Source organism: Equus quagga, chromosome 17 (assembly GCF_021613505.1).
Source record: "Equus quagga isolate Etosha38 chromosome 17, UCLA_HA_Equagga_1.0, whole genome shotgun sequence".
Taxonomy (NCBI): domain Eukaryota; kingdom Metazoa; phylum Chordata; class Mammalia; order Perissodactyla; family Equidae; genus Equus; species Equus quagga.
The window spans coordinates 32,640,039-32,652,628 of NC_060283.1; the positions used below are offsets into that span (position 1 = coordinate 32,640,039).

General features: G+C 54.3%; 1 protein-coding gene across 1 annotated transcript in view; it reads right to left on the reverse strand.

Annotated features, from left to right (window-relative positions):
• ANO7 (anoctamin 7) overlaps positions 1–11,942 on the reverse strand; it is a 35,902-nt gene extending 23,960 nt beyond the window's left edge. Inside the window, exons 1-5 of the mRNA XM_046643110.1 lie at positions 11,497–11,942; positions 8,535–8,646; positions 7,101–7,158; positions 2,661–2,803; positions 1,981–2,018 (exon numbers count right to left, since the gene is read on the reverse strand). Coding sequence (XP_046499066.1) covers positions 1,981–2,018; positions 2,661–2,803; positions 7,101–7,158; positions 8,535–8,639 — 344 coding nt within the window. The 5' untranslated portion in view covers positions 8,640–8,646; positions 11,497–11,942. The remainder of the gene's footprint in view (positions 1–1,980; positions 2,019–2,660; positions 2,804–7,100; positions 7,159–8,534; positions 8,647–11,496) is intronic.
• Between the last annotated feature and the right edge of the window lie 648 nt (positions 11,943–12,590).

The following is a 12,590-nucleotide window of genomic DNA, read 5'->3' on the forward strand; positions in this document are numbered from 1 at the left end:
GCCCGTGAGTGTGTGCGTGCCCGTGAGTGTAAGTGTGCGTGCCCGTGGGTGTGTGCGTGCCCGTGAGTGTAAGTGTGCGTGCCCGTGAGTGTAAGTGTGCGTGCCCGTGAGTGTAAGTGTGCGTGTCCATTCACATTCTCGGAATAGACAGATGATTCTGTAGCCGTGGTAACGACCAACCAGCACTGGTTTTAAACCAGCTTGATGAATGACAACTTGCCCCTGTGAACACGCCTCTGAAGGCCCACCCGTCGGTGAGCACTCCTGTTTGGAACTCAGTCAGCGACAGACAGACAACACTGGGCTGCTAGGGCCGGCACCAGCCAGTCTGCTCTGGGACCAGCACAACCACCACACTCTTCCCCAAAGCCTGCCAGAGCACCCTCGGCCTTGTCAGAGACTGGGCCTGACCACACCGCTCTCCTGACGTGCGTGGGCGATACATTCAGCTTTGGGTCTGCAGACATTGCATGACTGCCTCGCCCTTGGACAAGCCACTGCGTGTCTGTGTGTGTTCTGCATGCACATACAGAAGTGTGCAATGTTCACACATGTGGGGACATGTGACGGGCACTGGAACCCTGAGATGGGGACTTCTGGCTCCATGATGAGGTGCCTCTACTGACTGTACACCTGCCTTCCAAACTCCCTCTTGAATCCAGTGGTTCTCAGCCCTCGCTGCCTCACAGCCATCTGGGGCTCCCCAAATGCCAATGCCCAGGCCCCACCTGGACCCAGCTGGAACAGATGCCCATCGGGCAGACATGGGCCTCAGTGCTTTGGGCCTCCCTAGCTGGCTGTGACGTGTGCTGAGAGCTGAGAACTGTCATTTAGAGCAAAGACCGAGGGCACTTTGGGCAATATGTTGGGGAAGCTGCCCACTGGTGCCCCCTGTGGTTGGCCCTCTGTGCCCCCCACTGAAGCCCAATTTGGATCAAGGTTTTATAAACTCATGTGGCCACATCTATAAGCCACGCCATCCCATAAGCTTTTTCCATAATAAAAGGCGGTGACTTTTCATCCCACCCACCAGACTGTCAAGTGGATCCAAACTCGGAAGGGGAGGGGGTGTTAGCTCTTGACCTCCAACTCCATCGTGTATCCCATCGTGTATGTTTGCCAACAGAGGAAGCTCTGGAAGGGAGTGTGGCAAACCGTGGGCCTCGGGGTCGAGGAGGGCGAGCCTCGAGGGGAAGTGCCTGCTCACTTCGTACCCCACACACCGAGGAGGAAATGTGAGAACACGAAGGGCAAGCGGCCTGGGGAAGATGCCACACACGTAACCACCAAGGAAGAGGTTCTGGGATACATGAGCTCCCGCGCAGTGCAAGACAAACGTAAACAGCCTGACAGCAAGACAGGAGAAGGCAGTTCACAGTATTGGAAACACAGCCCATGAACATGCAAAAAATACCCCACCTCTTCAGGAATCAGGGAAAATGTGAACTAAACTGCATGAGATGCCACTATACACCAACCAGACTGGTCAACATTCTAAAGTCGGACACTACAGAGTGTTGAGAAGACACAGAGGAGGGGGCACTCATTCACCCTGACGGTCGTGCAAATTGAGGCCACCGCTTGGCAAAATGGTGAGGCCATACACACACCCCCTGGGCCAGAAGCTCTGCCCCTAGGAGAAAGCCCTGCACCTGGGCACAAGGACACACACACACACACACACGAAAGAACTGACAGCAGCCAGTTTTATAATAGCCCCAAACCAGAACAAGTTAAGTGTCCACTGACACTGGAATGGATGAGCAGGAGGTGGGACAGTCACACGGGGGGGGCTCTCTACAGCAGTGACATGGCCGCAGCAGCTGCACCAACTGTGCATGGGCCTCATAAACAGGATGTCAGGGAGAGCTACACAGAGTGTGAGTCCATTCTACCAAGTTCAAACAGACCACATCAAGCTGTGTTAAAATGATAAAGAAACGCAAGAATGTGAGTAAGATAAGATTCAGGATTGATTACTCAGGGTGGGAGAGGCCACCAGAAGGCAGAGCCTGTGTCTGGGGAACAGAGGAAGTCACGTGGTCGGAAAGGAGGGCGGAGAACGCAGGAGACATGGAGAGGGAGCCAGCGGCGGGGCTCAGGGATGAGACGAGTGGGGCTGGGCTCTGTGCCCTGACCCCCAACTGCTCCGAGACCCACTTGTACCCGCCTGCCCCACCACACATGCAGCATCCACATAGCTCCTTCCCGCTTTCTCAAGCTCCCTGCAATGACGTAAAGCATTCTAGGTGGTACCCACTATTATATCTGACGTCATACACGCGCAAGGAGCTTTTTAGCTGTTGGCTTCTATAAACATATAAAGAGCTATAGTGACAAATGTTACGCCTAGACATAGCTTTGACCTTGGAAATGGGATGTGAATGGAGAACTGCCTTCTGAGTTTTCAGGTGGACCTGAAGGGCCCTGGTTACCAGGACCGAGCTGGGCATGCCACGATGGGTGGGTGTTATCCCGGCCTGTGATCAGTGGTCCTGAAGCCATCGGGAGCTCCCTGCGGGGGTGCCATCTGGTAGGACTCTGGGGCTCGATTTGTTCCAGGGCTCTGGACACCGTGCCCTCAGGCCTTGTGGGGCAAGGTCATAGGTCACTGAATGGATGCAGCGCCTAGGGCCCTGCCCACAACCGACCCCCCGTACCTGGTCCACACACAGCCCAGCTGCACGAAGGTTGTCTAGAAAGGTCTCCCTCCAGTCCCCGTGCATGTCTGTCTTGTCCCGGGTGGTGGTGTCCTGCTGCTGACCTGGCTTCAGGTCTTCCTCCCAAACAAGGACGAAGTCTGCTGGTAACCAACAGGGACAGAGGCAGGGAGGACGGGCTGATTCAGGGATGCCAGCTGGTGGGGGTTCCCAGATCCCAGCCAGGACACCCAGGCTGCAGGCGGGAAGCAGGAGCCAAGCACTGAGACCCCCATCTGCTCCTCCGTGTCTCCACCCAGCCCTCACTCTGTACCTGGTCCGGGCGGGGAGGACTCCAAAGGAACCTCCAGCACAGCTCTGCATTGGCTGCTGGGGAAACTGAGGCCTGGAGAGGGGCTGGGGCCTGCCCCTGAGATCCCTTCTCTGGCTCCATCCCTGCAGGGTCAGTCCCAAACTCCCACAGGGATCTCTAAGGACTCTGAGTGTAAGGACTTACCTCCCTGCCACAGAGAGCTGTAAAAGCCCGACGAAATAGAGGAAGCCCTGCTTTCCTGGCACTAGACATCAATGGACGCAGGGCGAAGGGCTTTGAGAGGAGGCAGCACATGAGGTGAGCCCTGCATTCACTTCGGCTTTCTCCCTAACGACACTTTTCCAAACCACAGGGCAGGGCAACAGAACCCAAGAGGGAGCAGAGGCATTGCTGGGCGAGGAGTGGAGGTCAGAACAAGGGGCTGCTAAGGGGCCCTGGGCTTGAGGAGTGTTGTGCAGAGAGCAGAGAGCCATAAGTCTGTGAGGAAGGCCCCTGGGTCCTCGGAGCTCTGAGGCTGCTGACGCACAGAGGTGGCTGCTGGCTAACAAAGACTTGAGAGGAAGCCGAGTGCTGGAGCTCCAGCCAGACACAAAGGAGGGAGATGGGTGCACACCCTGGGATTCCAGCCCACACGCCCAGGCCACACCGTAGGAGTAAGGACTGCAACACAGGAGTAAGAAATGCACCTTAGCAATAAGTGCAAAACTGAAGTGAGCTGTTCTAACATCTAAAACGAAGTTTAACAAGATCAAGGTGACCTGCCAGTAATCTAACTGCCTGCCAGAACAAAACTCAACACTGTACAGGAAGTTGACCAAGTCAATAGAGACAGATCCAGAGATGAATCATACAATGGAGCGGAAGAGGGCTTAAAATAATGACAGGTACTAAGTTAAAAGAGAAAAAAGAATAAAGAATGGACAAAATGGTTAACAATTGGAATGTTTCAAGAGGGAATGAGAATCTATGAAAAGGAATGAAAAAAACATTCCAAAACAGCAAAACATGGCATATGAAATTAAGAACCCACTGGACAGGTTTAATAGTAGAGGAGACTCAACAGACGACAGAACTGTCGAACTTAAGGATAGACAGTAGAAAATATCCAACTCAAGCTCAGAGCAAAAAGAATGGAAAGGACTGAACAGGGCACAAGAAGGATGTGGTCATGGTCAAAGGGCCAGCACACTGTGACCAGAGAACCAGGGGAGAATAGACAGGAAAGAAGCAGTCTTTGAAGAAAATGGTCAAGAATTCCTAAATCTGATGAAATAAATCAATCTTAAGATTTGAAAAGCTCAGCGAGCCCCAAACAGGATATATCACAGTAGAGCGTATCTTTGCTGTATTAAAGATAAAGAGAAAACTTAAAAGTAGCAAGAGGAAGAAAAACCCCACTTTATTTTTCAGGAGAACAACAATAATATAGACATCTGATTTCTCAACAGAAACAATGGAAGCTAAAATATGATAGAATGGCATCTGTAAAGTGATGGGGAAAATGCTGCAAACGACAGTTCTTCATCCAGTGGGAACGTTCTTCAGAAATAAAGGCTAAAAGGAAGACATTCTCAAACAATTAGAATCTGAGTGATTTAGTCCCAGCACACCTGCTCTACAGGAAATACTAAAGGAAATTCTTCAGGACGAAGGAAAATATTCTCAGATGGAAGTGCAGACATGCAGGAAGGAATGAACATACCACAAAAGATAAATAGGGAAATATAAAAGTAAAATATCTCTATTTACGGATGACATAATCTTGTGTGTAGAAAATCCAAGGAATTCACTACAAAAACTATTAGAACTAACAACAGGTTTGGAAAGGTTGCAGGATACAAGATAAACATACAAATATCAATTATATCTCTACACACTACCAACAAACAAGCTGAAAATGAAATGAAGAAAAACAATTCTGTTTACAACAGCACCAAGAAAGAGAAGAAACTTAAAAACATGCAAGACTTATACATCAAACACTACCAGACATTGTTAAAATAAAATTGAGGAAGAGCTAAATAAATGCAAAGACGCCTCATGTGCATGAATTGGGAGACTGAATACTGTTAAGATGGCAATACTCCCCAACTGACCTACAGATTCAACACAATCCCTATCAAAATCCCAGCTGGCTTTTTTTCCCCCCAGAAATTGGCAAGTTTAAAATTTATATAGAAATACATGAGACCCAGAATAGCCAAAACAATGCTGAAAAAGAAGAACAGAGTTGTAGGACTCGTACTTTTTTATTTCAAAACTTATTACAAAGCTAGAATTACCAAGACAGTGTTGTATTGGCATAAGGATAGACATATAGGTCAATGGCATATATTTGAGATTCTGAAAATCAATCTATACATTTACGGTCAATGTTTTACAAAGGGGCCAACACAATTCAATGGGAAAAGAAGAGTGATTTCAACCACTGGTGATGGGATACATGGATATCCACACATAAAAGAAGGAATTTGGATCCCCACTTCAGACCATACACTGAATTAACTCAAAGTGGAGTTAAGATCGTAAGATAAAGGTCATAGAACTAAGTACAAGAATGAAAATGACAAAACTCTTAGGAGAAAACATAGTGGTAAATCTTCATGACCTGGTTTAGGCAATGATCTCTTAGATATGACACCAAAAGCACAGCAATAAAAGAGAAGATTGATGAGATGGACTTCATCAAAATTACCAGGGACTTCACCAGAGGACACCATCAAGAAAGTGAAAAGGCAACCCACAGAATGGGAGAAAAAATATAGAGGCAAATCACGTATCTGATAAGGGACTTTTATCCAGAATATATAAAGAACATTTATAACTCAACAATAAAAGACAAATAACCCAATTTTAAAATGGGCAAAGATTTTGAATAGACATTTCTCTAAAGAAGATACACAAATGGCCAATGAGCCCATGAGAAGATGCTCAACATTGTCAGTCACTGGGGAATTAAAAATCAGGACCACATTGAGATGCCACTTCATATCCACTAGGATGGCTAGAATAAACAGACAGACAGGCTAGGTGGGATGTGGAGAAATCGGAGCCTGCAGACTTGCTGGTGGCTTGTAATCTGGTGCAGTCACTTTGGAACACAGTTTGGAGGTTCCTCAAAATGTTAAGCAATGAGTTACCACATGACCTGGCAATTCCACTCAAAGGAATATGCCCAAGAAAAATGAACGCTTACATCCACACAAAATCTCGTACGTGAATGTTCACTGCTGTATTATTCACAATAGCCAAAAAGTTGGAAATAACCCAAATGTCCGTGATGTGTCGTCACTCAGTGATAGGAATACGTTCTAAGACAAGCACTATTAGGCGAGTCTGTCGTTGTGCAAACATCACAGAGTGCACTTACACAAACCTGGATGGTACGGCCAACTATTGCTGGATCATATGGTAATTCTCCATTTAGTTTTCTGAGGACCCTCCATACCGTATTCTACAGCAGTTGCACCTTTTCACATTCCCCCGGCCACGCACAGTGTTCCAGTTTCTCCGTATCCTCACCCACACTTGTTATTTTCTGGTTTGTGGTTGTTGTTGAATAGTACCCATCCTAATGGGTGTGAGGTTAGGACAGCTGATTTTAACAAGGGTCTTTTCTGGTGCTGCCTGGAGAGCAGGATGGGCAGGTGGGCACTGGGAGCCCAGGTGGGCGCTGGTGCAGTCCTCTGGGGAGATGCCGGTGGCTCGGGGCAGACAGGAGCAGAGGGGTGGAGGGTGAGGAGAAGTGGATCCGATAGGTTTTGAAGGTAGAAAAGGTATGAGGTGCAAGAGATAAGGGTCTGAGAAGACTCCGAGTTTGTCCTGAAGCCAGAGCAGCAGGGAGGGGCCCGCCACCTCTGCCCTCCGGAACTCTCTCCGCTCCACCCATCAGTGGGGAACTCCCTTCCCTGTGCTCTGCTCACCAAGAGGCCCTCACCCCACACCCCAGCACAGCAACTGGCACTAGAGCTGGCTCAGGAGATAGTGATGGGGAGGGAGGGGCGGCCTGGTTACTGAGGATGGTGACCTGGGCCACCGTCCTCCTGCTGCCACTGCGGGGACCCCATCTGTGTCCCCACCCCCAGGACCAACATGGGCACAGCTGGCAGATACTGGGTGGGGCTCACCAATCCGGGGCTTGGCAGGGCTCCCCACCCTGCAGGCGGCTGCCTGGTGTCCACCCGGCTGGAAGGAAAGGAGGAGAAATGGCAGCATCTCACCGTGGTGAGCGGCCCCCATCCGGCCCCCACCCTGCCCCAGACCACCAGGAACACAAATAACGGCAGAGGAGAGCACGGCTGCTGTGCACAGAGGGTCACATCCAGAGGGCGGGCCAGCCCCGTGCCCCCGCCAGCCCCGTGAGGGCCTCCCCGGGCCTCTGAGCGCCTGGCCTGGGCTGGGGTCCAGTGGCAGGCTTGTGGGCAGCATGGGAAGGACCCGGGGGCTAGAGGGGAGCCAGACTGCCCCCTAAGTGGCCCTGCGGACAGGCCAGAGGTGGTCATGGTGCCCAGACGGTGGAATGCTTTCAAATTTCTAGAAGTTCCAGGTGACCAGAGCCCTTTATAAAAGGCATCTATACTCACCTGGCCCCAGGGTGACCCTAACCCCAATCCCATCACCAACTTTGACCCTAACTCTAACCTTAACTTAAACCCTGACCTCATCAGTAACCTCAACCGTTATCGTAGTCTTGACTCTGACCTTACCTCATCTAAAACTTAACCCTACACTAACTCTAACCCTGACTCTGACCCCAACCTATCCTGACCCCTGACCCCAATCCTCAAATGCATCTCTCCCCTCCAGGTGGTCCTTTCCTGCCACTCTGTGTGCTGATGAACTAGGAAATGCAGAAGGGGACCAGACACAACGGACAAGCTCCCACGTTCTACCACCAGACCAACAACTGTTAGCCATGCTGCGCTGAGTTTCACACTTTTAGGCAAGAAGACGTTGTGGATAAAGCTGAAGTCCCCAATGCTCCCCTGGAGCGCTCTGGGGAGTCTGCTGCCTCCAGGCCACCTTCACACCTCAGGGGTCAGCACACACCAGTGCGGCCTACTCCACATTTTAAGAAGTAGTGTTTCTGTTTTAAACTTCAACACACTGTGTCACTCTTGTGCATGGCCCTGCATCCCCCTCTGTTCTCTTCATGCTGGTGGGCACGGCTTTGTCTGGTCTGTCCTCGTCTGGCCTGTCCTGAGGGGTTTCTGCACGTCCCTTGGGCTGGTGGGTGGGCAGTGACCTGACTGTGGACATTAAGGACACTCCCTCTTCCCCTCACCAGGGCAGCCTGAGGGGACAGGAACTCCACACAGTGGATGAGGGCTCTGGGAAAACACAGCGGGCACTGCATCCACCCCACAAAGGCTCGGGGCCGGGGTGGTGGCCATTATCTACTGGCCATTGTCCATCCCGGGGTGGGGGGCTCAGATCCAGGCAGGGAGAGACCCTTGTAAATCCACAGCAGACTGTGGGCATGGAGCCCAGGGGAGGGGAGGTGAGGGGCTGGCTCGCCGGGCCTCCTGTCCCCAGGGCCGGAGGACAGTAGGGAGAGTTACCTCTAGGGTGTTGGCTGTGCTCCCGTAGGAGTCGCCCTTCCCTGCCCTGGGGGCCATGTCGATCAGGGCGGCACTGTCCTCCTCCTGGGTGCGCCTCCGCAGCATTCCGCTCCTGTGTCCCACCAGCACCAGGGTGGGGATCGGGGGTAGAGAGGGGGCACATGAGACCCGGTCCCCATGCCACCACACAGCCCTCAGGAAGCCCATGTCACAGGGGAGGACACAGGCTTGGAGCGGTGGGCAGCGCCAGGCCAAGCCATCCAATCTGGGGGCACGTGAAGATCACCCAGACCGGCCCTCCGGCTCCAGCAGGAGACCAGCGGTGAGGGAGGGAGCATCTGGGAGGCCTGGCCCAGCAGATGTCCGTCTGTCCGCCCGTCCAGTGAGTGTCTACCTCCCATTCAGCCCTGCGTGGGGTGGTGGGGCCTGAGGAGGCCTGGGGGGTGGGCTTGGAATGTAGACCCCCTCTCCCTCCTGCTCGCCTGCAGGGGGACAGATAACGCCCTTTGCCAGAGAGAGACGGGGCCCTGGCTCCTCCTGGGGGCCCTACGCCTGTTGCGGGGGCTGGCCTGGCCACACTGACTCTCTGTCCTTCCCACCTAGCCTCTGGATCCCTTTGTGGGGGGACAGACACCACCACTGTTCCAGTTGATGGGTTGGCAAAGTGGGGCAAAGAGCGAGAGGAGACCTGTGGCCCAAAAGAGGGGGGGATTTGAACTGGGGCTGGTGGTGTGCCCCAGCAGAACTAAAGTGACCTGGGGGATGTCACAAGGGCCATGGTGGCCAGGAGGGTATGAGGGTGGAGGAGCCACAAGAGGTCAGAGGGGACAGCTCATCTGGTTAGGGTAAGCTGAGGCCCAGAGAGGCAGAGGTGAGCCCACACCTCCTGACCCCCTGCCAGTCCCCAGATGCCCCAGAGCCAGGATTCATGGCGTCATGGCACCCCGACATGGTCCTTGGTCCAGGGTCATGGGTGGTCCTGGAGGAAAGTCCTCGAGAGTTTAAGTCAGCCGGCAGCTCCCCCCACGCGGCAGAAGCCCCTGCGTGGTGAGCAGGCAGTGCTCTGTTGAGCAGGGGCGGAATAGGGGATGCCCCAACACAGAGGCCCCAGAAGTGACCTGCTCCGAGGTGGGGTCATTGGACAGGTGGGAAAACTGAGGTTCCCTAGGGTTAGGGGTGACCTACCCAAAGCCACACCGAGCACCTGGCCCTTCTTGTCGCCCCGGACCCTGGAGCAGACACCCTGCCAGGCTTCTGGGGCACCAGGGCGGACCCTGGAGCTCCCATCCGCAGTTCAGGGCATTTGGAGCCCCGAGGGGTTGGGGCTGCTTGCCCAGCCTCCCTGGAGTCCATCTCCCCACCTTCCTCCCTGTGGCCCTCGCATCGTAGAACGGGTTCCCACCTGGCACAGCGGCTTCCAGGAGAGGCTTCCGAGGTCATGGCCAACCTCCCAGCACGAGCTTGGTCTGGGCAGCTGAGTCCAGGCCAGCCCCGTGGGCAGAGAACTGGGAGGACCCTGTCCTCACCGCCCTGACCAGGCAGTGACAGCCACTCGCATGCCCTCTCCCTGCCTGTGCAAAGGGCCCGGAAGCAGGCAGGAGAAGCGCCTGGCACTGCTGGCCGGCCAGGGCAAGGTCTCCCCAGCTCCTGGAACAGGATCTGCCTTTGTTTGGAAAGGGGGTGTGGGGCTCCAAGTCTGCAAACAGAGGCAGCCCATTTTCCTAGAGCCTTCACACATCCCGCATGCAAACGCCACTGTCCCCCCAGCAAATGACACGGCTTATCCCTCTCCTCTTATTTGCTTAGGGGTTTCAGGGCCCACATCAGCTGTGGGGGCTGCTGCCGGGGAGGGTTAAGGAGAGGTGGAACTGGGCAAGGGTGGCCACAGGTGTGGGCTGGTGTCATCCCCACCTGGTGGTGTGCTGGGTTGGAGACATTAGGGGACCCAGGTTGCAGAGCCAGCTCTGCCACTTCCTGGGTGTGACCTCAGGCATATCACATCACCTCAGGGCCCATCTGGGAAAGGGGGTGGGGCCTTGCTCACTGCAGAGAGGAGGGGTCGAGCCCTCCTGTCCTCCTCAGTCGGGGCCTCTCTCCCAGGAGCCCACTCACCCAAGGCCCGGTTCCCCTGGGTGCCCTCTTCTGCCTGTTGAAACCCCTGAGTCAGACCCTGGTCCTGGCTGGAGCCACCCTGATCGCCACGCCCCTCCCAGGGAGGGCGCAGGGCTCCCTTGCCCAGCAGAGCCTGGCCACCGTGGGTACACCCTGGGCCTGAGGGCGTCTGCAGAGGTCTCTATCTGGGGCCAAGCTCTCCCCACACAGACCTCAAGATGGGTTCCTGTGCAAGGACTGGATGCAGAATGCTCCAGAGACCCAGAAAGGAGTGGGAGGCCGGTGAGGAGGGGAGGAATGCTGGCAGAAGGCGCCTCTGCCTGATCCTCCTGGGCCTCTGGAGAGGGAGGCCTGGTCTTCCCAGGCTGAGGCAACCTCACACTTGGCTCTGGTCAGTCACTGCGAAGGACCATGGCAGCAAGAGGTCAACTCTCAGGGGCCCCAGGGCTTCCTGCCCAAGAAGAGCGGAGAGGGCAGGAGGCGGAGAGGGCAGGAGGCTGCAGGCTGTGGAGGGACTGACGCACGCACAACACCTAAAAGGGTGCTCACCCTGGGTTTAGCTTCTAATTGTTACTTTATATAATGTTTTTTGGTTTGAAATTTTTTCAAGTTGCATAACTTTTGCAGTTTTAAAAAATTAGGGGAAGAAGAAAGGAAGCTACAACCAGCACAGGTGCCTTGTTGGGTCCCAGGCGCTACGAAGAGCCCAGGCCTAGGATCTGCTACACCAGCTTTATTTGACTATAACTTTTTATATCCATTTATGTAACATTTAGAAATAAATTTGGTAAAAGTGAAAAAAAAAAGCCTCCAACTACTGTGGCTTAACAAAAAAGATCTTCTTCCTCACCTCACAAGAAATGGGGAGATGGTGGAAACCTGGTCCGTTCAGTTGCTCCAGGAAGTTGGGGCCAAAGCCCTGGCCTTGTGGTTGCAGGATGGCTGCAGCAGGTCCAGCCATCAAATCCACATTCAAGACACTATGCCAGCTATGCCTGTACTTTTTGTCAGGAAAGCAGGTGTCATCAGCTAAGCCTGAGTCTCAGGCCACCCCTGGCCATGAGGCAGTCTGGAAAGGGAACAGATCCATTGGACTGGTTTAGAACCAAAGTGCCTCATCCCTAGGGGTGGGCACATTGCTGGTCTGAACAAAATCACTGGGGTGAATGACGCCTGTGGTGACTGCCAGCTGGGTGACTCCTCTGTCGTCCCGACAGTCACCTGCCCTGCACATGGCCTAAGGGGTGCGCCACGGATGGTTCACAGTCTTCCTGTGTCCCACTGTGTTACCCTACTTGCTTGACATACTCCTTGCCCTCTAGGACCACCCCTGTCCCCCAGACACTCCTCTACACTCAGGCCCTTCCTCTGCACTCAGGCTCTTCCTCTGCCCCCCAGGGCCCTCCCCTGCCCCCAAGACTCACTCCTGCCCCCTAGAACTCTTCCTTGCCCCCCAGGATTCTCCCTGACCTCTCTCCTGACCCCTCCCCTGCTCTCCCTGCCTCCTAGGATCCTCCCCTGATTCTGCCTCTCCCCTAAACCTTCTCTCTGCAGAGCGAGGACCCTCCTCCAGGTGACCACCGAGCCTGCTCACCGCCCGCCCGTCCTCTCTGCTTGCCTCTTGCCCTGTAGGGCACTTCCATTCCCCCAGCCTAGGCCCCAGGCCCAGTGTGTCTGCATGCCTGTCCCCCTGCCTACTCCTTCTCGGGGACCCCTCTCCATGGCGGTCCGCAGCTCCGCACAGCAGTACCTCCCATACAAGGACGGCCCCAGATTCCCCACAGCAGCCCTGGGTCCCTCCCTCGCCTCCCTTATCTCCTCTGCAGCCCACCCAGGACCCTCCCCGACCACCACTAGGCTCCTCCAGCCAAGGCCCCGCCAGCAGGTTGGGGTTTGCAGGCCTCCCCTGCCCAGAGGCTCTGCCTGTGGCCGCTGCCCCTGCTC